Source organism: Anabas testudineus, chromosome 18, assembly GCF_900324465.2.
Source record: "Anabas testudineus chromosome 18, fAnaTes1.2, whole genome shotgun sequence".
Classification (NCBI taxonomy): Eukaryota; Metazoa; Chordata; class Actinopteri; order Anabantiformes; family Anabantidae; genus Anabas; species Anabas testudineus.
The window spans coordinates 2,394,834-2,421,004 of record NC_046627.1 but is presented as its reverse complement, the minus strand read 5'-3'; the positions used below and the strand labels follow the sequence as shown (position 1 = coordinate 2,421,004).

The 26,171-nt window shown below is 38.4% G+C and overlaps 1 protein-coding gene across 1 annotated transcript; it reads left to right on the top strand.

Moving 5' to 3' along the window:
- Positions 1-1,728: 1,728 nt before the first annotated feature.
- LOC113168685 (matrix remodeling-associated protein 8-like) lies at positions 1,729-7,791 on the top strand. Its single transcript, XM_033326687.1, has 4 exons — positions 1,729-1,954; positions 4,909-5,034; positions 6,903-7,238; positions 7,401-7,791. The coding sequence occupies exons 1-4, from the start codon at positions 1,813-1,815 to the stop codon at positions 7,742-7,744; spliced, it is 948 nt and encodes a 315-aa protein (XP_033182578.1). The 5' UTR covers positions 1,729-1,812; the 3' UTR covers positions 7,745-7,791.
- Positions 7,792-26,171: the final 18,380 nt, after the last annotated feature.

Here is a 26,171-nt window from a genome sequence, read left to right as displayed (position 1 = left end):
CCAGACTTCAACTATGGCTCCTCTACCTTCATTATGTGAGAACATACTGTGTTATAAACCAGACTGACTGTCAGTTCAGTGGTGGTTCACTTTGTCGAGTCTTTCAGGCCTCAAAACAGTCAGAGAGAAAATAATAGACCAACCTAGGTTGATACAGGAAGGAAGTGGGATTAAGTGCTTTGACCAGATGGTTGTTGATCTCACATCAGTAAGTGACACAATGGACCCAACCTGTCTTCAGCTGCTGCTCTGTAAGTACAACCTGGATCATTTAATAATTTAACATGTGACTGAAAGTTCAGGATTAAACATCAAGTGTCAGACGTAACAAGACGTAAAATAACACGATACTGATGAACATCAAGAAAAAAAGCAACAAATGTTACATGACATGAAGCAAAAATCTGTTACAGCAGTTCTGTTTTCAGTAGAAACATGAAAATAGATGTTATATACAGGCATAAGATTAAAGATAAGACAAAGAAAAGAGAATAATTGTAGGAGCTGTTTCATTATATTTTAGTGTCCGACATAATTTATTATATATTATGTACTACAACAAATATTTACTGCAAAAAACTTTCAACTGTCCAGTGGGTCAGAAGTTATTCAGTGTAACTTCAGTAGCAGGTATTCTGATATAGCAAAATGTGAATGTTAAGATCATTCTAATATACAATATGTTGATAATCAGCTTTCTAAGGAAAAGAGTAGTATTTATAGTATTATATTATACCATATAATATAATCACAGTTTTAATCATTAGTCATGAAAGTAAAAATAAAAAATAAAACATTTAAGTTTCTTTAATGCAATTCATTACTATGTTTTACTATTAGGTTAATATATGTAATACATTCGTGTTAAATGTTTTGGTTTACATTCAAAAAACTTTTAGCAATAACCACTGCTAAGATAATGATGTTGTGTAGTCATGTTATTTAAATTCTATTTAAAATGATCAGAACAATATTAATCATTAAAATCAGTTTGTCATAATTGTCTCTAATCACATTGAAATCGGAGGTTCAGAGCCTCGAGTTGACACAGCTGCTGTTAAACTGTTAAATTCTTAATGAGTCACATATAGAAATATAAAATATACTGACAGTAAACAATATGGGAAATGTGCTGATGTACAATATGGAGTCTGGAGTATTCATTGTGCTACACTACTGACTGTTATGTAAGATTTCATAGTACTGTTGTTTTAATACTTTATTATTATTTTTTGTTTTGTAGATCGATAGTTTATAGTTTTCCTATAGATATTAGAATCAAGTTACTGCAACAGGATCCAAATAACTAAATCAATAATTTATGTATTAATCTCCTTTCTCTTTAGTTGTGACCTTTCTGCTGAGCTGCTCAACAGACCGAGGTCAGTGAACGTCTCATTTGATGTTCAAAGCTGTTTAAAGGCTCATTCTGCTGATTCATTTAATGCTGATTATGCTTCTGTCAGTGTTACTGCACAGGGAACCTGGAACCTATGGTGTAGATTAGAAACAAGCTTTATTCCTCCTCAGCCTGTAAATACATGATATGATGGTGGAAATTTTCACTCTACAATTTCACATTTGTGATAAAACCTCTCATTTCCAGTAGGACTAAGACTATTGTTGTTGGCACAGTTACTTTTACTTTGAAATATTAAGATTTATTTAAATATACTCTGAATTTCTCCAGTTCGTCTGACTGTGAGTCCCAGCAGCTCTCAGCTGTTTAAAGGAGAATCTGTGTCTCTGAGCTGTGAGGAGGACGACAGCTCTGCTGGATGGACACTGAGGAGGAACACAACCAAACGACAGATGACTCAGTGTGGAGAGGGATGGGGAAGAACAGCTGGTTCCTCCTGTAACATCAGCTACATCAACCCACTGGAGAGTGGAGTTTACTGGTGTGAGTCCAGAGAGGGATCAACCAGTAGCATCATCAACATCACTGTCTCTGGTAAGATCAGACTGTGGAGTTAGTGTTGATGAGTCTGTGTGGAAATGGATGAAATGCTGTAGTTTGTCTCTGTGTTGAGGTGGATCAGTGATCCTGCAGAGTCCTGTCCTCCCTGTGATGGAGGGACATGATGTCACTCTGCACTGTCAAACAAAGAGCCCTCCCTCCAAGCTCCCAGCTGATTTCTATAAAGATGGCTCCCTCATCAGGACTGAGCCTACAGGTCACATGACCATCCACCATGTTACCAAGTCTGATGAAGGCCTCTACAAGTGTCACATCAGCAGTCATGGAGAGTCTCCACCCAGCTGGATCTCTGTCACAGGTCAGGAGGGTGAAGAACATTTATTTGGTTAATGTTCTTACGTTTTCTTGTTTTGATGGTTTCATGTTTTTGACGCATGTAAAATGTTCCGATGTGGATTTTTCTTAGATTCGATTTAATCTCGATTTATTCGATTAATAAATGTATTATTTTAATATATAATTATATTTTAGACAAATCCACCACTGCACCTGAAACTACTACATCCTCCTCTCCTGTCCTCTCTGTATTGTTGTCTGCTTCATCCCTCTGTGGTCTGGATCTACTGGTGTTACTGGTTTTACTGGTGAGATCTGTTGAGAGGAAACATGAAGGTGAAACACACGATTCAGAATTTTACACTTAGGTTTTGTGTTTTCAGAATTATTCATTTAAGAAACAATATCTACACTTGACCATGAAACATTTAAGTTTTTACCTGATTTATTTTATTTGAACAAATTATTACAAGTTTCACTTTTTAACTGTGTTTTCAGTCTTTTCTATTTAATCTCTATGTAAAATTCAAACTTATCCTGTCGCTTTTACACTAAAAACCTACGGGATATTTTTAACCTGATACATTCTGATGTTTCCTGTGCATCAGTTTGGTTTATAAAGTGTGAGACTGTGGTTTTTAGCTGAACTAAGTTTTGTGCTTTGTACATTGTTTTGTTCTCTGTGGTGAAACCTGAATGAGACACAAACTGCTCTGTGGTCATTGTGTTTCCTGTTGTTCATAAAAAACATGTTCAAGCTGAGTTTGGTTCTGCACGTTTGTCTGAAATAAAGACAAAAATAGACAAAATCTTTTTAACATGTTATCACATAGATTTGAGCATATTTGTGCTGATTGCACACAAACAATATCAATAAATGTGTTTCTTGCGTTCAATAATTACACAAACTCACTCACAGTGTTACTGACTGTTCTCCAAACACAATTCAATAAACAACACTATGGTTCTGGTCAGTGTCACAAATATTCTTTCATCCGAAGCCCAGAAAACGTTTAAACCAATAAAACTATGATGAAAGTTCAATTTGCAACATGGCACTGAACAATAGTCAGTTCATTTTATTTATTAATCAAATACTCACAATTTATTTATTTATGAAAGTTTTATTTCTGATAGAGACTCACAGGAGGTTTCCTGTACTGCAGTATACACAGTACTGCAGTGCCTGACACTGATACTAGAAACAGTGACATCTGGTGGTAAAACAAGGATATTTAAAGATCTACTCACTGTGTGGACTGAGCTGACAGTAATAAAGTTTACTGAAGTCACTGAACATTTGTAGATAACTCTGTTCTCTACCGACATCAGAATGATTAGTTAAAGCTATAGAAGCATCATTTTGACTTCATGTCCGAAGACGGCTGAGTGAAGGTTCGACACAGAAACATCAGGATTAAGTTGAAAACTTATCATTTCACACACATTGAGATGTCAAGTAGGAAGTGTCATTATCTCACACTGTAAGTTGAAAAGAAGCTCAGATATGTTAAACTCAGCAAAGTCCTTTCAACCTTCAAATAATTATAAGTTTTCCTCTCTTTAGAAGTAGAAAGCAGTACTACAGAGATACTACAGAGCAGCATACAGCAAATATATTAAAGTTTGTTTAAGAAAAGATCAAACTTGGATCAATATTCTATAAAGAAAATGTTCAGATCAGTGTTGATTCAGCTCCTCTGGACTGGACCCCCTCTAATCTACATGTATTCTGTTTTCCAGACTTTGATTCAGTTGCAGTTTATTCAGCAGAGAGAAGAACTCAGCTTTAGAACAAGTCTGCAGTCACAAAGGAAGAAGATCAAATCCATTCCCAAAGACCTGGATCAACAGGATTCATTCATTTCATTCATTTTCCACTGATGGAGATATTTGTTTAGGTTGATGTGTTAATAAAGTTTAATATCAAACCATATTCTCATCAAATAGTTAGAGTTCAGTTCAGCAGCTGATCTGATTCACACCTGTAGCAGATTTTACACGTATCTGTACAACGTCTCATGTTTTTAATAAACTGTGATTAATCTTTAAATGTTCTCTGAATTTATCATCAGTATATTGAAGAAATGTGTTGTGTACAGTTGATTATGAAGCAGTTTTATTAGACATGTATGAATTATTATTCATAGAAATGTTTCACTTCTCAGTTTTTTAACCACAGAATCTTCATTAATGTTATGTTGTAAATGACGTTATTGTTAATTTTGTTACTGCAGCAAGTGATGTTTAAACTGGAAAAGAGGACGTCACATTCAGCAACGTTAAAGATTTATAATTATCACCTTTATAACAGTTAGAAGAAAAACTGAAAAATATAACGTATCAGTAGAATAAATGACTTTTTTACAGTCCCACAGTGAAGAAACTGCCTTGTTACAAGAGCAGACGTACAGTTTGAAAATCCAAAAAGTCCGATCTGACCAAGGAACATTAAATTAAAGACTAAACTGTCCCAGTACAAATTAGATAAACTAAAATATGATGATTGAATGTAAATAGTTGAAATAATAATATAAAACATGAATGTGTACGTACAGTCTACAGTTGATATGAGTGTGACTATGAACAGTAAAGTGATATTAATAAATAGCAGTGGTATAAATTGTGTTTACATAATGTCACATTTAGAGATGTTGCAGCCCAGGACCCAGCTGGACGTCTTGATGACCTTGTCCAGCTTCGTCCTCTGCTCCAGCAGACCACACCAGACAGGAAGACTGATGGTACCACAGAGTCAGAGAAGTTACATGGTACAGGTGAGTTTCAGGTGTTTCCTCGACTCCTCCCTCTGTGTGGGTGAAGTGTGGGCATGTTGGACAGAGACAGACACAGAGACAGACACAGAGACAGAGACACAGAGTCAGAGAAGGTCTGTTATATGGTACAGGTGAGTCTCAGGTGTTTCCTCGACTCCTCCCTCTGTGTGGGTGAAGTGTGGGCATGTTGGACAGAGACAGACACAGAGACAGAGACAGAGACAGACAGAGACAGACACAGAGACAGACATAGAGACAGACATAGAGACAGAGACAGACACAGACACAGACACAGAGACAGACACAGAGACAGACACAGAGACAGAGACAGAGACAGAGACAGAGACAGAGACAGACACAGAGACAGAGACAGAGACAGACACAGAGACAGACACAGAGACAGACAGAGACAGACACAGACACAGAGACAGACACAGAGACAGACACAGAGACAGACACAGAGACAGAGACAGAGACAGACACAGAGACAGACACAGAGACAGAGACAGACACAGAGACAGACAGAGACAGAGACAGAGACAGACACAGAGACAGACACAGACACAGACACAGACACAGACACAGAGACAGACACAGAGACAGACACAGAGACAGACACAGAGACAGAGACAGAGACAGACACAGACACAGACACAGACACAGAGACAGAGACAGAGACAGAGACAGAGACAGACACAGACACAGACACAGACACAGAGACAGAGACAGAGACAGAGACAGAGACAGAGACAGACACAGACACAGACACAGAGACAGAGAAGAAGACAGAGACAGACACAGAGACAGAGACAGACACAGACACAGACACAGAGACAGACACAGAGACAGAGACAGACACAGACACAGAGACAGAGAAGAAGACAGAGACAGACACAGAGACAGACACAGAGACAGACACAGAGACAGAGACAGACACAGAGACAGACACAGAGACAGACACAGACACAGAGACAGAGACAGACACAGAGACAGAGACAGACACAGAGACAGACACAGAGACAGACACAGAGACAGACACAGACACAGACACAGAGACAGACACAGAGACAGACACAGAGACAGACACAGACACAGACACAGAGACAGAACAGACACAGAGACAGACAGAGACAGAGACAGACACAGAGACAGACACAGAGACAGACACAGACACAGACACAGAGACAGAGACAGACACAGACACAGACAGACACAGACACAGACACAGAGACAGACACAGACACAGAGACAGAGACAGAGACAGACACAGACACAGAGACAGACACAGACACAGACAGACACAGACACAGAGACAGACACAGAGACAGAGACAGAGACAGAGACAGAGACAGACACAGACACAGACACAGAGACAGACACAGAACAAACCCAGTGATCTGATGAAAGAAAGGATGTTAACGTCACGACTGAGCTTTTTTCTGTGTCTCTTCCACACATGTTCCCTGTTCTGTCCTCAACCTGGAGGTAAGTCTGAGTTTCAGAAATTTACATCAGGTGAAGTTAAGAACTCTTCAACCAGGAAGTTAGTCTGAAATCTGTCTGTGTGGTGAATGTTAAGAGAACTGTTGTCAGTCAGTTCCCAGTGAAGTGTTTACTGTAAATTTAAAAGATGTAAACTGTGTGAAGGTTTGGACACGAGTCCAGCTCCGTATAGTCACCAACTACAGTAGTTAAAGAGGCTCCTGATCAGCTGTCAGCACATAAACACACACTGACAGCTGCTCTTTTTAGTTCCACACCAAGTGGCAGTGTTTAGACTGAAGAACTGTCTGAATACTGACTAATCAAAATAAAATGTGTGTATCACTAACTTCTTCTTCCTGATTTACTCTTCTCTTTATCTTCAGTGGAATATAAAACTGTAACAGCAGAAGTTGGAGATGATGTCGTTCTTCCCTGTCTGGATAACAGAGAGGATGAGTTTGACACGTTACAGTTGGACAAATCTCGTCTGCCACATGACGTGTTCTTTTTGAGTAATAACATTGAGTACCACAGTCCATCATTTCATGGTCGAATGCAGCTGAGAGATCCAACGATGACCGATGGAGATTATTCTGTGATTATGAAGAACGTCAACATGAACGATGCTGGAACGTATAACTGTTATGTTGAAAAGTGGTTTGAAGGCACTAAGAAATCTTCACTTGACCTCATCAGCATCATCACCCTGAAGGTTGAAGGTGAGTCCACTGGACGTGTTGTGTTCACTGAACTCCTCCTGCTTCATGTTGGTGTTTTTGGTCGATGTGTATCATGATCACTGGTTTACATAGTAAAACACACACAGTGCAATCACAGCGTCACACATCGACTGACTGTAGATTTTTCCTTCTCTACTTCAGAGCACATTTACATCACAGTTAAATCTGGAGACAGGGTCACTCTGCCATGTCGAGGTTACAGCAGATCCACTGTCACAGCTGTGAAGTGGGTCAGACCAGACCTGGAACAGGCAGGTTATGTCTTTATGTTCCAAGATGGCCGATCCGTTCCAGATAACCAGCATCCATATTATGAGAACTGGGTGGAGCTGAAGGACACAGAGATGAAGGACGGAGACGCGTCTTTGATTCTTAAGAATGTGACGACTTCTGACAGTGGAACATATGAGTGTTATGTCAACCAGGGACAAATAAACCTCAGGAGGGGCCCTTTTAATGAAGCTGCTTCCTGGTTGTTGATGTGACAGTGAAACATCACAGATCAGATGTTGGTGTTGATGAGACTTTGTAGAAAACAGCTGGTATGAGTGATGGGATCAAAGTGCAGTAGATAATGTCTGACAGGAGTTTGAAGAGGAAATGGATTCTGTTGTGTTCTTCACTCATCATCTACCTGACACCTGCTGACTCTCATCTGTTTTTTCTACAGGTCCCAGTAGAGAACACACTGGACTGATAGTCGGTGTGTCACTTACTGTTGTTGCTCTTGTTGTTGCTGCTATTGTTGGTTTTGTGTTGTATAGAAAAGGTCACAGAGGACAGGATTCATACTAACTACCTCTTAATGTTGAAGGTGAATATCATCAGATCTCTTTACTCATTAGGAGAACAGTAAAATCTGTGATCTAACACTAGTATTTATCATTTAACACTAAAATCTGTCATGTTTGTTCCTGACTGTATGTTCTGCATGTTATACTGTATACAATAACAGTATTTACTGAAATACTCTGTAAACACATATAAATATAATAAACACATCTAACACTAAAACGACATTTAGTAAAACAAACTGTTGGATCAGTTCAGTCATGCAGAGTTTAAATTTATTAACTTGTCTAATGATTAATCAGCTTTTACTTTTATTTTACATTTGAAAACTCATTCTTCTTCTTCTGTTCTTCTTCTACCAACCTACTAAATTCTATATCTGCATTAACTATTGTAAACTGTTGTTTGTTGTGTGCAGCTTCTTTTATTTACTGGTGTTTTTAATTTGCTGTACTCTACATAAATATGTATTTACTGTAGTATGAACTACAGTATTTACAGTGTGGATTCAATGTCAGTCTATTTTATGTTTTTAGTAAGAAACTTTATCATTTTTGTAAGTTCATATTTTTTGAATCATACAATGTGAACATAGATATTTTCAGAAAACAGCATCAAGTTTATATAATAATTTTCAAAAATTACTAAGTAAACTATTTCTTTGACACTAATTTCTGCAAATCTGAGGCTAATAATTAACTATAATCACTGATAAAATACTACAAATATTTACTTAAAATACTAGTTTTTCATTTCATGGACTCATTAACTCCACCTGCTGGTGTTAATGAGTCTGATAAAAAAAGGACAATGAATCTTTATTATTATTATTTTTAGTTAAGTAGCAACTAGATTTAATGATTCAAAATGTTCTTTTAATAAATTTCACTTTACTAAACCAACTGTTTTTATTATTACTTTAAATTAGTAACCATTAAGATAATAACCCTGGTTCTCACTGGCTGTGTGCCAAAGAACAAAGAACCACAACAGGTTTATGAACTGGTTCAGGTTAGCATTAGCTTTGAACTCATTATATCAACAGGTTTCAACTACAGAGAGACAGAAATCTGTGGAGAGTCTGTGATAATTCAACAACGACTTTATGGTTGAATCTGGTTCCACATGTCTCTGAATGTGAAGTGACATGTTCTTACTTTTAGTTCATGTTGAGACTGATCTGAACTCCACACTGATCCACTTTCATCATCAAGACTTTTTCCTGGTGTATCAAGAACTTGTAGTTCAGTACAAATACACCTGAACATACTAAGTAATACATAGAAACAAGCAGCAGTCAGTGGTTCCTAAAAGACACTGAAACATCATGTACTAATAAAAACTGCAGCCAGAGGGAGACAGTGTTCAGGAGTTCTTCACTAATGATCTCTCACACTGTTCTGCTTGGTGTAGCATGTAAACAATCCTCATCTACAGCTGATAACGTGCTGCAGGCCTCAGGGTCATTTCACAGTTTTCACTGTAGCTTCTCTCCTGAGTTTAGCCGTAAACCAGGTGGATGTTAAAAGTGAACGTAATCATCCAGCAGGTGAAGAACATCATCAGAACAGTGGAGCAGTAATGAAGACACATCTAAAATGAACTGTGTGGTTTTAGAAAAAGTACAGATCCAGTTCTGACATGTGTTTAAATTACTGCTATAATAATTATCAGTCTGGTCCCAAAAGATGTGTCCAGTCAAATGTTGTGTTTCTAGTTCTAGTGAGTTCTAGTTTGACTTGTTTCAGTCCAGTGTTACTGCAGGATACTGTTTACTAGTACAGTGTGTTTAGCAGCTCCCTCCTCACATCTGACCCTTCACAACTCGACCAACTGCTTCTGTTCTTCTATATTTACTGTGTCGCTGTTTAACTGGAATTAAAGTCAGAAATATTTCAGTCAATCTGCTGAAACTCTGACTTCTCTTTTTATTATAGTTTAATGTCTTGATTCTCGTCTTTGGTTTCATTATATTGTATCATCATTTATACCATTTGATATAAGATCATCTGACTGTTGTTAGTTACATCTAGTGAAGCTGTTTTGTTAACACTTTATATTACACCTTACAAAGTGGTGTGAATATTTTGTACATACTGTGTACTTACAGGAAGAAGTACAGGAAATAAGACGGCAACACTTTTACATTTTGCAGCTTTACCAGCAGATAAATAGTCAGTGGAAACAGAATCAGCAGCTTTATATTAAAAGTTAAATGAAGAGCATTATTATTTGTTATGAAATGACAGCACACTGTTGTACATTAAGTACTTTGATACTTTTCTAACTAATATGTTCACAGTTAAACTTTCTTGCTTCCTTTGACTACTGCAATATTCATATGATCTATCTGTCCTCGTCCTCACAACACCTTCATCCAACCAGCCAGAGACACCAGCACCTCAGATTGACTTCACCTCTTTATGAGAATAAAGCTAATAATAAACCAGAGTTGTTACAGGACAATAATAAATGTTCTAGTCAGGATCTCCTCTTACGACTGGTTTGATTTTATTCATCTTTGAGTTAGTGTTTGAGTTTTAATGAAAGTCAAAGACTCTGACTGCTTTTTCATGTCTTTGTTTTTAAGGACATGATGCTCTGATTCACTTTGACATTAATTTCTACATTAACAAACCTGATCTGCAGTAACCAGCTCCTCAGGACTGAAATCTGTGGTGTATAAAACCATCTGACACCAAGTGCAGCTGCTCTGTTTTCAACACTTTGTATCACACCTTAAAGCTGGTGTGAATATTTTGTACATACTGAGTCCACACTGGTAGAAGTAGAGAGAACAAGGAAGTAACATGTTTGTATTTAACATTAACTTATAAAACTAAACGAACATGTTCTTCTTAATCTAATTCCAGGGTGTGATTATTATTATTAAGGTCTTAAACATTAAACACTGTAAAGTGCCTTGAAATGACTTCTGACTTCTTCACTATACAAATAACATCAAATTGAACTGTTTTAAAAATCAGCAGTGCAGGGGAGTAATCAGATTACACTAATCCAGTCGTCACCTCTTTAATTAAACAGTTAGAATTATTGTATATTTTTAAATATAGTCATCAGAAGAAGAATTTATGGCCAGCGATTTTGTCTATAGCTGTCAGTGAACGCACCACAGGTCTCTTCCTTCCTGGTTCAGTGAGAGCGGTGGTCGAGCGAGCTAAATAAGAAATGAAGGGAGCGAGTAGTTGTAATAGTACTTCCACCTCCTGAAATGAAAACAGCTCCTCCTACAGTACTTTAAAGTAACGTTCTCCTAGTTTAGATATTTCTAATTGTCACTTTGGATAAAAGCGTCTGAATAAATATAAATGACTAAATGTAAATGTAATTAAACATGAACTCAGCTGTTTGTGTGACAGACCTGAACCTGGATGTATTTAATGTTTAAAATACAGAGAACAGACAAAATAAATAATTCAGTGCTGCTAAACCAAGTCCACACATGTAGAATAATATTAATTTAGTGGGATATGTCATTGTTTTTGGTTTATTCAGCATGTAACTCTGTAAAAAAGGTAAAAGAATGAGATGAGAGGAACGGAGCCACAAGAAGCAGGTTTTCTACTTTGTTCCAAACTTGATGTTCTGTTGCAAAATGTTTTTGTCTAGAACCTACAGAACACTGAAAACTGCTCCAAATGAACTGCAGATATATGGGTGACAGAAACATTGAGAAAGGTGTTAAGAACAAAAAAAATATTTATAAACGACTTTTATTTATTGACGACTCGAATAACTTAGCTTCATTGAAGAAGAAGAACACATTGATCACAATGGATCAGTTCAGAAGTGATGCTCTGTGGTGACATCATCATAGTCATCATCCAATCCCTGCTCAGCCTGGGTGGGTGAGGTCATCACCATGGAAACAGACAGGTGATTTTCTACAGTTAGAAAATGTTAAAAAGAAAAAGATTGATTGGTTGATTGATTGATTGATTGATTGATTGATTGATTGATTGATTGATTGATTGATTGATTGATTGATTGATTGATTGATTGATTGATTGATTGATTGATTAGTGTTTGTGAGGTCAGTGACTGATTCAGAGTGTTACCTGTGGGTCTGTGTTGATATAAAGACACCATGAGGAGAGTGGAGATGAAGTACGGACAGAACACCACCAGGTGGAGGACCAGTCTGAACACAAGCTGGAGGGAGGTGGAGGCAGGAGGTGGTTCTATAGAGTCAGTGGTGGGTGGATGTGTAGTTGAAGGTTTTTCTGTAGAGAGAATCCACCTGTTCAGGTGAATGTGTGGATGAAATAAATGTTGAACTCAGAGTTTTCCTCCTGACCTGTGACGGAGATCCAGCTGGGTGGAGACTCTCCATGACTGCTGATGTGACACTTGTAGAGGCCTTCATCAGACTTGGTAACATGGTGGATGGTCATGTGACCTGTAGGCTCAGTCCTGATGAGGGAGCCATCTTTATAGAAATCAGCTGGGAGCTTGGAGGGAGGGCTCTTTGTTTGACAGTGCAGAGTGACATCATGTCCCTCCATCACAGGGAGGACAGGACTCTGCAGGATCACTGATCCACCTCAACACAGAGACAAACTACAGCATTTCATCCATTTCCACACAGACTCATCAACACTAACTCCACAGTCTGATCTTACCAGAGACAGTGATGTTGATGATGCTACTGGTTGATCCCTCTCTGGACTCACACCAGTAAACTCCACTGTCCGATGGAACGATATAGATGATGTTACAAGAAGAACCAGCAGGTTCTCCCCACTCATCTCCGCACTGATTCCTGGTGTCTATCTTTGTGTTCCTCCTCAGTGTCCATCCAGCAGAGCTGTCGTCCTCCTCACAGCTCAGAGACGCAGATTCTCCTTTAAACAGCTGAGATCTGCTGGGACTCACAGTCAGACGAACTGTGAAGGTTAAATTTGAAAAACAACTTTTCTGCTGTTGTCAAAACTGATAAAATCCCCAAAACAGTGCATTAAAATAACTTCACAACACCAAACTCTGACAGCTGGTTTGTTAAGTGATGATGTGCCAACCACTGGAATGATTCATGCATCAACATGGTAGCCACAACATTAAAACAACCTGGTGCTGTGTAGTGAAAAAGGTTTTCTACATCGTAAACATAAGATAAGATAAGATAAGAGGAAACGGTAAAGATAACTCTCTTTACAACTAGGACAGTACAACAAGTACTATGTGATCTTCAGTATGTGCATATACATATATATGTTTATTTTGAATTTCACTGCATTATTTAAAGCAGTGAAATTTCACCGTAAAATAAAATCTTCACAATTTAGTTGCACAGAATCAGACATAAAGTTCACTGACCGTGGTCTGTTGTGCAGCACAGCAGTGAGGTGATGACTAAAGAGAAATTAAAGTCAGGTTAGTTTAAGTTTTAGACACAGTTCAACCTAAAAATGACAAACACAGTGCACATGAGTGAACTGGAATTATTTCAATAACAAATTCACAGCGTGAAATGTTAGTTTCCTCATGTTGTGCCACGTGTACTGCTGGGTCAGAGCTGACTGTCAAATGAACATTAGGAGTTAGTTTTTAAACAGGAGCTAAGACGAGTTCTTTTGCTGATCATCAACGTTGCTGAGCTTTATGTAAAAATGAAGCTATGGAGAACGACTGTGAGGCAGATTCCACCCGAGGGACTGAAGAGCTCAGTCGTCCAGTGTGGATGTTTGCTCTCGTCCCTGGTCTGAATCATTTCATGATATTATAAAGCTTAAATAATAAAATCCACAATGAACCAAGCTCCTGATAAAAGCTCTTGTCATCTATCCAATCACCGCTGACTGTGAACAGACACCGATTCTGTACTTACAGATCAGACGCTGTAGAGATGTTTCCTCCATTGTCCTGTTCAGTGATATGTGATCAGTGTTTTAAATCTATCTGTTAGTGACACCAGGTAAAGCCCACCTTCTTCCTCTGTCAGTTTGTGGTTTCACCTCTTTGAGTGTCACAGTGATGTAGACCAGTCTGATATGTGTGATACATCTCATTATATTTATCCTTCTGTTTATTTCTACTGTGTTTGTCTAAATTTATGTTTTAACTTTGTTAGATTGACTGGAAATCTGTGAACTACTGAACCAGTTTAACTACAACATTACTGCAGATACAGTCACTGTTTTAAAACAGCTCGTCCAGATGATTATATGTCGTTAAACACAGTTTTCTTAGTTTGGAGATGCTAGTTAAAAATCCCTTCACTGTGTCTGACAGCTCACTTCTTGTTCTTTAAAGGGATCAAAAATATTAAAACAGAAGGTTCACTGAGGAATTTAATGTGTTGTTACACATCATATCCAGCAGGGGGAGATGTTTGCATGAAGACAGTATAAAAACTACAGGGCAGATGTGGATCATCACATGATCTGCTACAGTTTGTAGGAAGCTGTGAGAACACATTGATTTCTTAATAAATTAGTAACATCCTACTTTATTTCATATGTCTTATTCCCCCGTTTGATCATCCTTCACTCAGTCTGGACATTTAATCAGCTGATACTGCTGACAGTAAAACAGCTGGTATTTTTAAGTTGGAAAAAGCAGATGAGTTAATGCTTCAGACATAAACCCACCCGTCTATGTCTGAAATCTCGCGAGATTTCGCGGGACTTCCGGCTATTTAAATATAGCGGCGCTTCAGTAGAGGTGGGAAAAACGAGTCTTTGAACTGACTCAGATCCGTGAGTCTCGAACTGTAAAGTGAACGAATCATTTCGTTCATTTCGTTCATTTCGTTCATTTTGTGGTGTAACCCTCTAGTGGGCGATGTAAATATGACCGCGGTTCTCAGACACTATATAGTGAAGACAACATGGTTTGTTCAGCTGACAAATTATAATACACAAAATGCCACAAGCAATTCAAACCATGTGAAAACATAGGAAAGCAAATACACTCCACAATAAAGTGACTTGTGTTCCTGCATCCTCCCTGATGTTGTTGTTTAACAGCGAGACAGTGACTTTGTAGATGTCACGTGACATTAACGGGAGACCGATCCATGAACGAGTGAACTGCTGCTGCAGCCTGAACTGTGACGGCTGGTAGAGGACGAGTGAAAGTTTAACTTATTGATAATGAGTTAGACTTTTAAAGCAACAAGTAACAAGTTCCCGAAAATATTTACGTGGTGCATTTATTGTGTCCAAAACGCAACATTATTATTATTATTATTATTATTGTTGTTGTTATTAATAATGTTACATTTTATTATTTTATGGAAGAGAATAACACAATTAACATGTTTATAATTTTCGAAAGTATTTATGTACAAACATAATTTATATTATTTACACAAAATCACTACACACATCTACAAGAATCAAAGACCACTAATTAATTATGATTCCATGAATAAATAATGTCTGTCGGCCATCAGTTGACAATAAATGACGTCAGATATCAGACGTCATTCATTTCCTTGTTTCTCAGTCCACAGCTCTGTAGCGGAGCTACAGCTGTCACCAAATGAACGAAAGAACGATCGGTAATGATCCGTATGAACGACTCGTGAACGAACTGTAGTGCTCGATGACACAGAGCCTGAGCAGCCTGTTGTCACGTGACAAAAGAACGCGGACCTGAGGACTCACAGTTGAGTGAGTCGTGAACGAATCATTTCTGTTTCCTGCTGACTGAGCTTATGCAGCTGCTGCCATGTGGCGAGAGAAGGTACTGCAATGAACTGGAAATGAACGAATCACTCACTGAGAGAACTAATCACTCCCATATTGAACGAATCGTTCACGACCGAAACAACACTACTTCATTGTTAGTGGTGGAGTAAGAAGGTTTGGAGCTGCTGCAGTTGTAGATGTCTCAGGCCATTTGCAAACACACCTTGTTGTGCTGTATGAGGTATTTTACAACTGGGAACTGGCCAGGTTTCTTATCCTAGCCCAGGAATCGAATCCTTTCCTATTATAAGACGGCGAGCTACCACTAGGCCTTGGGGGCAGCCATACATCTGCCAGTGCGGTAGGAGGCGCTGTGCCTGCTCTCCCAATTGTGTCTTATCTCCTCCTGAGGCTTATCCAGTCTCTGTGCCATGGACTTCTGCCCGGGTGGGCTAATGGACTGATTATTTTGTTGGCGTTGATTGCTTTTGTAAATATTGTAAATATTGTAAATATCAATACATTCACCTATATGCACTCTACTTCTGTGTCTGTGTCTGTTTCAAATCACGATCCAAATCCTCCCAGAGACGAACCTGTAGAACTTTTGAACTGGAACTGGCCCATTCAGATCTGTGCTTGCACATCACGTAGCATCTGCTATGTAGACATATGCTACACTTCCTCACTGCTTGTCTCCCACACAGTATCCAGTGACTCCACAGAGTTTATAATTCTGCTTTTCCAGTCAGACAGTCAGAACGGATCGAGGCCTTCTGGATAGAAGGTGATAATACAAGTCCAGTTACCACTGATCAGCACTTTTTAGGGCATTTTTCAGGCTTACTAATATCCACTAGTTCAATGTCATGTTTAAATTGACACATAAACCTTTTTCTGCAACTTTTTCCAACTGTCACACGGCAGGTTGCTTTATTGCTGTCGGTTGACAACAAACACATATTTCAGTTTCCACTCATCTTTCAACGCTTTCTCTTTACATCAACTTGAATTTTGATGATTTAGGTTTAGCATCAGATCTGGAAACCCTGGAATAGATTTAAAGGAAGTGAAGCCAGTTTTTTTCCACATGAGCTCCTTCTTTTAATAACTGCTGTCACAACTTCACCTTATCAACAGACAAAACTGTTTCAAAAGAACATAAAAGGATGAACAGACCATAAATAAAAATGTACGTAGATCCAAAGTATTGTTTTATCAGCAGACATCAAGAATGAGACTTGTCTTTATTTTTTATGATACATTTCTGTATGTTCTCTTATAATCTCTGCACTACACATAGACTGGAAAAGGGTTACACAAGAAAGAGATAAGGCGAAAGAGCATTTGCAAATGGAAAACAGTCAACACTGTTTTCAACAGCAACATTGTTACTCTCATCAGGAATACTGGAATTCCATCATGTGTAATAGTCTGACTGGTCCATCTTAAGTAATGAGAAAAATTTGAAACATCAGTTCAACATCAAGTAGGGCTTACATGATGTTTGGTCTCCTAATTCACAAGTGTCTTTATCATTTCAAGTGTTGTTCGATGGATACTGTGGCTTTGGCTTTGTTGTGACTTGTTTTTATGGATGTTGAATGTGTTTATGGACAAAAGATTTTGTCCTCTGTTGTGTAGGATAGGTGCCTCCACAACGACAACATCAAAAGATGAAATTTGGATATCAATCTATCCCATTCTTGTGAACCCTATGTTCTTTAAAATTGAAATCTTGTGTAGAGAACTAAATAACAGATAAGGATGATCAATGGAAATCACAATTGGATTCAGGTCTGGGGAACAGGCAGACCAGTGCCTTCATCATGTAGGAACTGCTGACACACTTCAGCCACATGAGACCTAGCATGATCATCAGAAGGAACCCATGCCTACTGCACCTTACAATAGACCTGATGATCTCATCCCAGTACCTGATTGGTATTCAGGACACCTCTGGATAGAACATGAGACCATCACTGACCCACCACCAAACTGGAGGATTTTGCAGGCAGCAGAACCTTCTCCATGCCCATCTCCAGACTCTGACACATCTGTCACATGTTCTCAGTGTGAACCTATTCTCATCCACTCTCACCTGTGAAGAGCACAGGGCACCAATGGCTAATCTGCCAATCCTGGTGTCCTCTGGCAAATGACAATCAGTGTGCATAGTGTTGGGCTTGTGGATGTTGGGCCCTCACACCATTCTCTACCATTCAGGATGAGCAGCACTACATGAGCAACTTCTGTGGGTTGCAGACACCGCTTCATACTACCTCTAGTGGTGAGGGAACTGGCAAAGTGCGAAAGTGCCAAAAAATCAGAAAGAAAGAATGAGGACAGGGAAATGTCTGTGGCCACCTCCTGCAGAACGATTCCTTGACAGGGGTTGTCTTGCTATTTGCTTGTAATTGCCATCCGTCTGTTCAATTTGCAACAGTAGGTGAGATTGATTCACAATCAGGGTTGGTTCCTTACTGGACAGATTGATATTCAAGAGTGTGATGGACTTGGACTGACATTGGAATGATTATGTGTTCCCTTTATTTTATTTTTAAATGTGCACATACTGCTTCACTCATGGCCATTCTCATGCATTATTAGAAGAGTCTAGAGAAAGTCATGTTCATGTGATCAACTATGTCATGTGGCTCCCAATAGAGGGCATGTAAGAGCCAAATATTTGTTGAAAGAGCATTTTGGGAATGTATTGAACCAGGAAAAGGTAACTCCAGGCAGGAATCCCTTATTGTGACATTATGGAAACAAGTTAAAAGAGGAAGCTTGAAGTGTTGTTCCAACATGACTTCCAAAATCGCTCTTGGGCAACCAGAACACCAGAGTTGCTGCTGATACTTGGTCAGAAGGTCCTTTGTGGTTGCAATGGTTCTATGCATCTCTTCTACATTATAATGTGAGCATGTGTAAAAACATGAAATGAACTCTGAGAATCTTAAATTGGACTCAAATAAACACTAGAATTAGTTAAACACTGTGTAGTCTGTGACTTTCTATTGGTATAAAGCGTTAATTTTATCCAAATTTGATCACATTAACTTTAGAAATATTTTTATAGAAAATATTTTAAATTTAAAAGTCGGGAAGTTGCTGCCTCCAGGTTTCTAGGAACACTGAGCAAAAACAGCCTGAATTAGAGAAATTATTTCAGTTTCCTGAAATGTAGTTAACATTCAGCACATACTGGACCAAGCAGTGAGATATGCTGAATCAGCACTAACATCTTGTGGTATGTTTAAAGAACATCCTGTTTTTTTACACCTCTGTGGTTCCATGTTTGGAGTATGTGCCCTGCAGGTGGATTTGTTTCTGTGGTAAATCCTGGAAGCAGTCTATCTATATCTAAATAGCTCTATCTTGTCAGAAGTCACAGAGTACCAGGGAGTGGTGGACAGTTTTGTGGACTGGTGTGGACTAAACCATCTTCAACTAAACATCAGTTAAACAAAGGAGCTGGTGATGGACTTGAGGAAATCTGTGAGTCCTGCCCAGTTCATGTCTGGAAAATACAAATCCACTGTTAAAAACATGAATTAACCAGTGTATGAATGTGACTTGATGCAGTGTTAATGACTCCTCTCACATATTAATCAGTGTAAATGATGGATCCTCAGTCGCTGGATTGTTGACAGTTTTCTTACTGAGTTTTCAGCTGTTTTTACTTGTTTTATCTATCTATCTACACATTTAATCTGTGGAAATCAGAAATTCGATTTTCCTGTTTTTACTGAAGTGACTACTTCGCACTGAATGACTGAATGACTGAATCACTTTATACTTCCAAGTCTTATTTACCTCAGAAATTCAAGAAAATCGTACCTGTCCTGTTCTCACCTGTAGCAACTGTTGGCACAATATTTACACCACTGTTCAGACTGTCAACTTAATTTGACGTATGGTGGAGGGAGTATCATGACTTGGAGCTGCTTTGCTTTTGGACATTGTTCAGGTCTAATCCACAGTTCCAGCAAACACTGAGGATGGAGACGACAAACATGGGCATGATGTATTTGAATGTTAGAGACACAGCAGTGATGTTTCTCTGTCTTTAAATGATTCATCATAAAAAGTCATTCTTCCAATTGTCACCTGAAACTGTCTACCTCTGAGTCCTGTGTGGGAGATTTTATTATAATATACATTTGCTTTTTTTACAGTCAGATGAAGATTTTTTTATAAAATGTATTTTTTTAAACATTAGTATTAATCTTGTCCAGTCTGGCTGCTTTAATTTTTATAATAATATTACATCTTGTGCTGCAGAATGGGTTTGATGTAGATCATAAACTAAACACTGTGTGGTTCTTTTTTCTGCTCAGATTCTCTCTGATGTTGAAAAACTAAACTGTGACACTATCTATGAACCTGTCTGACTCTTGAATAACTGCTTTATGACTGCAATGAAAAAGGAACAAAGTTATAAATGATGTTAGTGAAACATTTTTTAATACAGTATTTTAATACCACAAAGAGACTTGTTGTCTTTCACTAGAACTAGTTTGAAGACACAATATGTAAGTTTTCAGTATTAAACTACTATGTAGTGAGACTTGATCAATCCAACAAAGTATGTCAAATACTGATGCTGTTTCAAACCCACACATTGATTATCAAAGCCTGTGTTTGACCATCTCTGATTGATTAGAAGGATGGAGCTCAAAAACTTTTAGAAGAATATGTCAGTGTTGTGATTTTATACTCTGATACCTCGCTACATTAAGACAAGTTATCACACAAATCTCTACTAAAACATTACTTACGAAAGGTTCATATAGGTTTAAATACCTGCAGGGACAAACAACCATTTACTTATTCCTGATGAATCAGTTACTGCACTTTTCCAAAGACAGCCTGTGTCTGGGACAGAGTGTATTTTTCTGAAGAACCTCCTCTGATCGGGTCCAGTCTCATCGGTTCAATGACTGTTTTGCCTTTGTCTAAACTTTGTTGTTGGTCTGTTGTGTGTTTGATTCTTTCTGGTCAGTTACTGTGAAGCATGGAAATCTGATCCCATCACATAATTTTTCTATCATCATAGAAACATGTTGTTCAAGATGTCTCTGTCTGAGTCCAGTCGTGTCTCCAGTTTACATTTACATTTCGTCTTTGGCAGATGTTTTTATCCGTAGTGACTTACAAGGCTTAAAGGTACAAAGGTAGGGTAAACATAAGGACGTCTTGCCTAAGGACCCCTACTGGAGGTAGCCAGGATTTAAACGCCGGTTTCCCACAGAGAGGATGGCATCTTACCACTACACCATCCAACCATACCAATTATGGTGGGAGGAAGACAGAGAGGAGGAATAAAAGAGGCCAGACAGCTTCTTTCACCAGTGAACCTCCATTAACATTGTTATATTGTTGTTTATTTTGCGTCACTGCAGCTAGTGAAGTAAAAACTGGAGATGATGACACCAGATACAAGTTTTATATGAAGAACATCACCATCATCCAATCAGAATAATCAGAGGTAACGTGTTTGTTCTCAGCTCTGTGTGTTTGTAAAGTGATTTTTATTAGAAATGTTTTTAATTCTAAACCAGTGTAGTGGGAACATTTTGAACTGGTCCATAAATCTGTAAGGGACTGGTTGAAGGTTTGGTTTTATTCTTCAGGTTACAAAGACAAAGACAAATTCTTTCTTAGCAGTAACTGTGAACTGTCTGTGGTGTAAAAATAGTGAATCTTTTACAGTTTGTATATCTGTGATCCTTTATCTGCTCTTTCTTTTAGATGATGAACACGACCTGCTGCCACCTGCTGGTAAAGACAGTTATTTCCTTGTTTCTCAGACTGAGGTGATTCAGCAGTTTCTCATTCGTCTCTAGTTCTTTGAAGTCACTTTGGTAATTCACAGTCTTTAGATTTAAGATCCTCAAACTGAGAAGAGAGAACATCTTTGTAGATAAGGACATTACAGAAGTGATGGATAATAATAATGAAGATTATAAAAGTTGTTGTTTAACAGCAAAGATGAAGATTTGATGCTATTTACTGTGAAGTACAAATGTTATCCTGTGATTTTACACTGAACTGCATTAAAATTCCCATTTCATACATTCTGATGTTACATGTTGATGGATTCAGACTGTGAGACAGACCTTGAGACATGTTGAACATGAAGTGTCGTGTTATGTGGACTGTTTTGTTCTGTGGTGAACATAGGTGAAGCATGAAGAGCTCTGTGGTCATCCTGTTTCCTGTTTCTCATGAAATCTGAATGTGGTTCTGCATGTTTGTCTGAAATAAAAATGAAAGGAAAAATAGCAAATCTTAAAAGTTTAAAACTGTTTCTCTGATGTGGTGAATAATTACATGAACTCCCTTCAGTGTTGTTCACTGTTTTCATGTTCATGTGAGACCAGCATTTTATATTATATTAATACAGTAAAACATGATAAAAAGTTTTTCCTATTTGCATTTTAAGGTAGAAGTGATGTTTTTTCAATGTCTGCACATTCAATGCCATACAGATTTACTTAAACCACATAACCAGTGTTTCCTGTAAGTGATGCTGTCTGTTTTTACTTCATGTTCTTCCTTGTTACTGACACAGTTAAATGTTTCAGCAGCAGTGACAGATGTTCTTCTGTCTGTATATCCTACATTAGAAACATGGAGATTATGAGTCTTTTGTTTTTTCCTTTGCTAAAGGAACCATCCTCCTCATCATGAAGTCTAAGGTAAGAATTAATGTTCTTACTGATGCTCTTTAGATGTTCCATTAAAGTGGGAGCTGTATGTTTCTGTTAGTAGAGAGTTTAAGAGTTTGCAGGTGAAGTTAAAACAGTATTTCCAATTTCCACATCAAATTTAATTCACTTTAATGGTGAAGGTGGTGGAAAAGTTCCAGCCAGGCCTGAAGCAGACCTGTCTGGAGTCACTGATCCATCTCTAACTATAAGATTTATAAAAAAGGAAAGTTTAAAGTCTAGTCTTAAATGTAGAGAGGGTGTCTGCCTCCAGAACCTGAACTGGGAGCTGGTTCACAGGAGAGGAGCTTGATAGTTAAATCACCTGTGTGCTCCAAGATAGTTTTTAAAATTTCATATCCACACAGTAAAAAGTAAAAAAGTGTAAAATTGAATTAATATAAATAAAGTAGTTTTTGGAAAACTCTTCACAAAGTGCTAAGTTGCAGCATCAGACTTCATTCAGAGTTCAGAACTTATTGATCAAAAACAACAAACTAATTAAATACTTAGAAACTTCAACATCTGTTAATAAAGATACAACAAACATTTATATTTGTATCATCGTAGTTTATGGAGGAAGAAGAGTGAGTAAACGAGGACCTGCGCAGAAACACTAGTGCGCAGAAATACTAGTGCGCAGAAACACTAGTGCGCAGAAACACTAGTGCGCAGAAACACTAGTGCGCAGAAATACTAGTGCGCAGAAATACTAGTGCGCAGAAATACTAGTGCGCAGAAACACTAGTGCGCATGTGGAGACGTTTAACACGGAAGAAGAATCGGAAGCAGGAAAACTTTTTAAAGTCTATACGAGGAGAGAAATGTATTTAAAATAATATCAGTGAAATTAACAATATAATTATCAGAAAATGTAAAGATGACGTCTTCACAGTGGATTTTATTGTTTTGTCTGACATGTTTGCTGTATCACGCTGCTGCTGAAGGTAGGCTGTGTGAGAGGAAGTCGGGTTCACGGTTCAATATAAACTGAGCGGAACAAACAAAAACCACATCCAGGTTTCAACAAGGGATTTAATAAGATCTGGATGTGACAATACTGATGAAAACTAACTGTAACCAACAAACCTGCTCAATAACTGAACTCACCCTTTGTCTCTGTTCAGTGCAGCTTAACTTCCTCATTACTACAGTTGATGTTAAAATACAAATAAAACACATTTTTACAGTATAAAGTATAAAGTATATGTTGAAGAGGGAGATCAGAACTGTTAGTAGATGTTCAAATCTTTAACCTCTCTCCTCTTTTTCTCCTTCAGACCAGATAAAGCTCACAGCTGAACCTGGAGACACAGTCACTCTGCCATGTGGAGTTCACAGTAACATCAGTATTATAGTTGTGGAGTGGAGCAGAACTGACCTGGAGACAGAATATGTCTTTTTACAGAGGGGCAGTAGGTCTGAATCATTCAAACAACATGAATCATTTAAGAACCGAGTGGAGCTGAAGGACAGAGAGAAGAAGGATGGAGACGTGTCTTTGATTCTGAGGAATGTGACGTTCAATGACACTGGAACGTATGAGTGTCGTGTCGTCCAGAGAAGAACAAACCACAGGAAGAGATCCATTTTAGAAAGTGACCCCATCAACACCATCAACCTGAGAGTTGAACCAGGTGAGTTAGTGTGTGTGTGTGTGTGTGTGTGTGTGTGTGTGTGTGTGTGTGTGTGTGTGGATCAGAGTTGAAGCTGCTTCCTGGTTGTTGATGTGAGAGTGAAACATCACAGATCAGATGTTGGTGTTGATGAGACTTTGTAGAAAACAGCTGGTATGAGTGATGGGATCAAAGTGCAGTAGATAATGTCTGACAGGAGTTTGAAGAGGAAATGGATTCTGTTGTGTTCTTCACTCATCACCTACCTGACACCTGCTGACTCACTGCTGACTCTCATCTGCAGGTGATGCAGCTGGACGCAAGGCTGCAGGAGACAAGAGAGGACATGTTGGACTGATAGTTGCTGTGTCACTTACTGTTGTTGCTCTTGTTGTTGCTAGTTTAGTTGTTTTTTTGTTGTATAGAAAAGTTCACAGAGGACAGGATTCATACTAACTAACTAACTAATTAACTAAGTAGCTTCTTCTTCTACCAACCTACTAAATTCTATATCTGCATTAACTATTGTAAACTGTTGTTTGTTGTGTGCAGCTTCTTTTATTTACTGGTGCTTTTAATTTGCTGTACTCTACATAAATATGTCAAACTTCATTTGTCAATAAAGTTTGACTTCATCTTTGATTTCTGACTCTGTCTTTATCAGTAATGTTGATGAGGAGCAGGGTTTATGTTTGGAACTTCTCTGACCTGTTGAACATGTTGATGCAGGTTTGATCAGAGCTGGAATCAAAAGCATCAAACTAGTTCAAAGAACCTGGACTTGAACAGTGTCTGAAGGATTCAACTTAACAAATCTACAACCTCTGTGATCCAGGACCAACCAGGAATCAAACCATCCGTCCTGGACTTCTCCACCCACAGACACCCCTTTGGGAGTTTTCTAGTATTTTGTGGTGTAACTTCACGGCCAGTTCCTACTGAATCACTGTCAGAGGATCACACTGAGCAGACTGGAAACAGCCAGCAGATGGCAGCATATTATCTCTGCAGTAACATGTAACAGTAGCATGTTACTGAATCTGAGTCACTGAACCCAAGGTCCATACGAGGCAGGAAGCAGAGACTCACAGAAACTGTCCACTGCTCCTTCACCAACTGCAGCCCCACAAACCTTATGCAGGTTTTACAATAGCAACAACAGAAAGAGTGAAAGTGTAAAATGTTGTGTTGCTGGTTTCATTCTGGCTCCTGACATCATCACACTGTGAAGACTTGAACGTTCTTCTTCCACAGACCTATTTTCAAGACCTGCTGTGACTCTGTGACTGAGCAGTGGATCAGTCCACAGCCGTACACACTAACAGACTGCCGTAGATGACCTGCACCATATCCAAGAGGAGCTGTGGACCATTGGTTCCTACAGAACTGCTTCAGATCAGCCATATTCTGAGGAGGTTTGGTGTGAATGTCTCTCTTCATGTGATTCCACAGCATCTCTAGTGGGTTGAGGTCTGGACTCTGTCTGAGAAGCCATTCTGTAGTAGATTTACTTCAGTGTTTATGGTCAATGTCCTTATGTTTGTTGGATGCTGTAAGTACATTTATTATCTTATTATCTCATTATCAGTAAGTAAAACTGTGCTGGAGCCAATTCCAGCTGCCATTGGGTGATTGGTGGGGTACACCCTGGACAGGTCAGCAGTCTATCACAGGAGCTACTGGAGGCCTGTGTGTGTTAATATAAACTAAATAAGCTCTATTCTTCCATCTCCTGGAGAGGAAACACACTCAACTGTGAGTCCGTCCTCAGGTCCTCGTTCATTTGTCACGTGACAGCTGTAGCTCTGCTAGGGAGCTGTAGACTGAGAAAAAAGGAAATGAATGATGTCTGATATCTGACGTCATTTATTTGTCACCTGACGGCCAACATATATTATTTATTTATGGAATCATAATTAATTAGTGGTCTTTGATTCTTGTAGATGTGTGTAGTGATTTTGTGTAAATAATGTAAGTTATGTTTATAAATAAATACTTTCGAAAAAAAATAAACATGTTAATTGTGTTATTCTCTTCCATTAAATAATAAAATGTAACATTATTAATAACATCAATAATAATAATAATAATAATAATGTCGCGTTTTGGACACAATAAATGCACCACGTAAAT

What these genes read in the sequence shown, in the direction of transcription:
- LOC113168685 (XM_033326687.1), top strand. Translation starts at nt 1,813, where the DNA reads ATGACTCAGTGTGGAGAGGGATGGGGAAGAACAGCTGGTTCCTCCTGT. An exon ending in CATCAACATCACTGTCTCTG is followed by an intron (nt 1,955 to 4,908) that starts GTAAGATCAGAC and finishes TCACATTTAGAG; the next exon opens with ATGTTGCAGCCCAGGACCCA. An exon ending in CATCACCCTGAAGGTTGAAG is followed by an intron (nt 7,239 to 7,400) that starts GTGAGTCCACTG and finishes TCTCTACTTCAG; the next exon opens with AGCACATTTACATCACAGTT.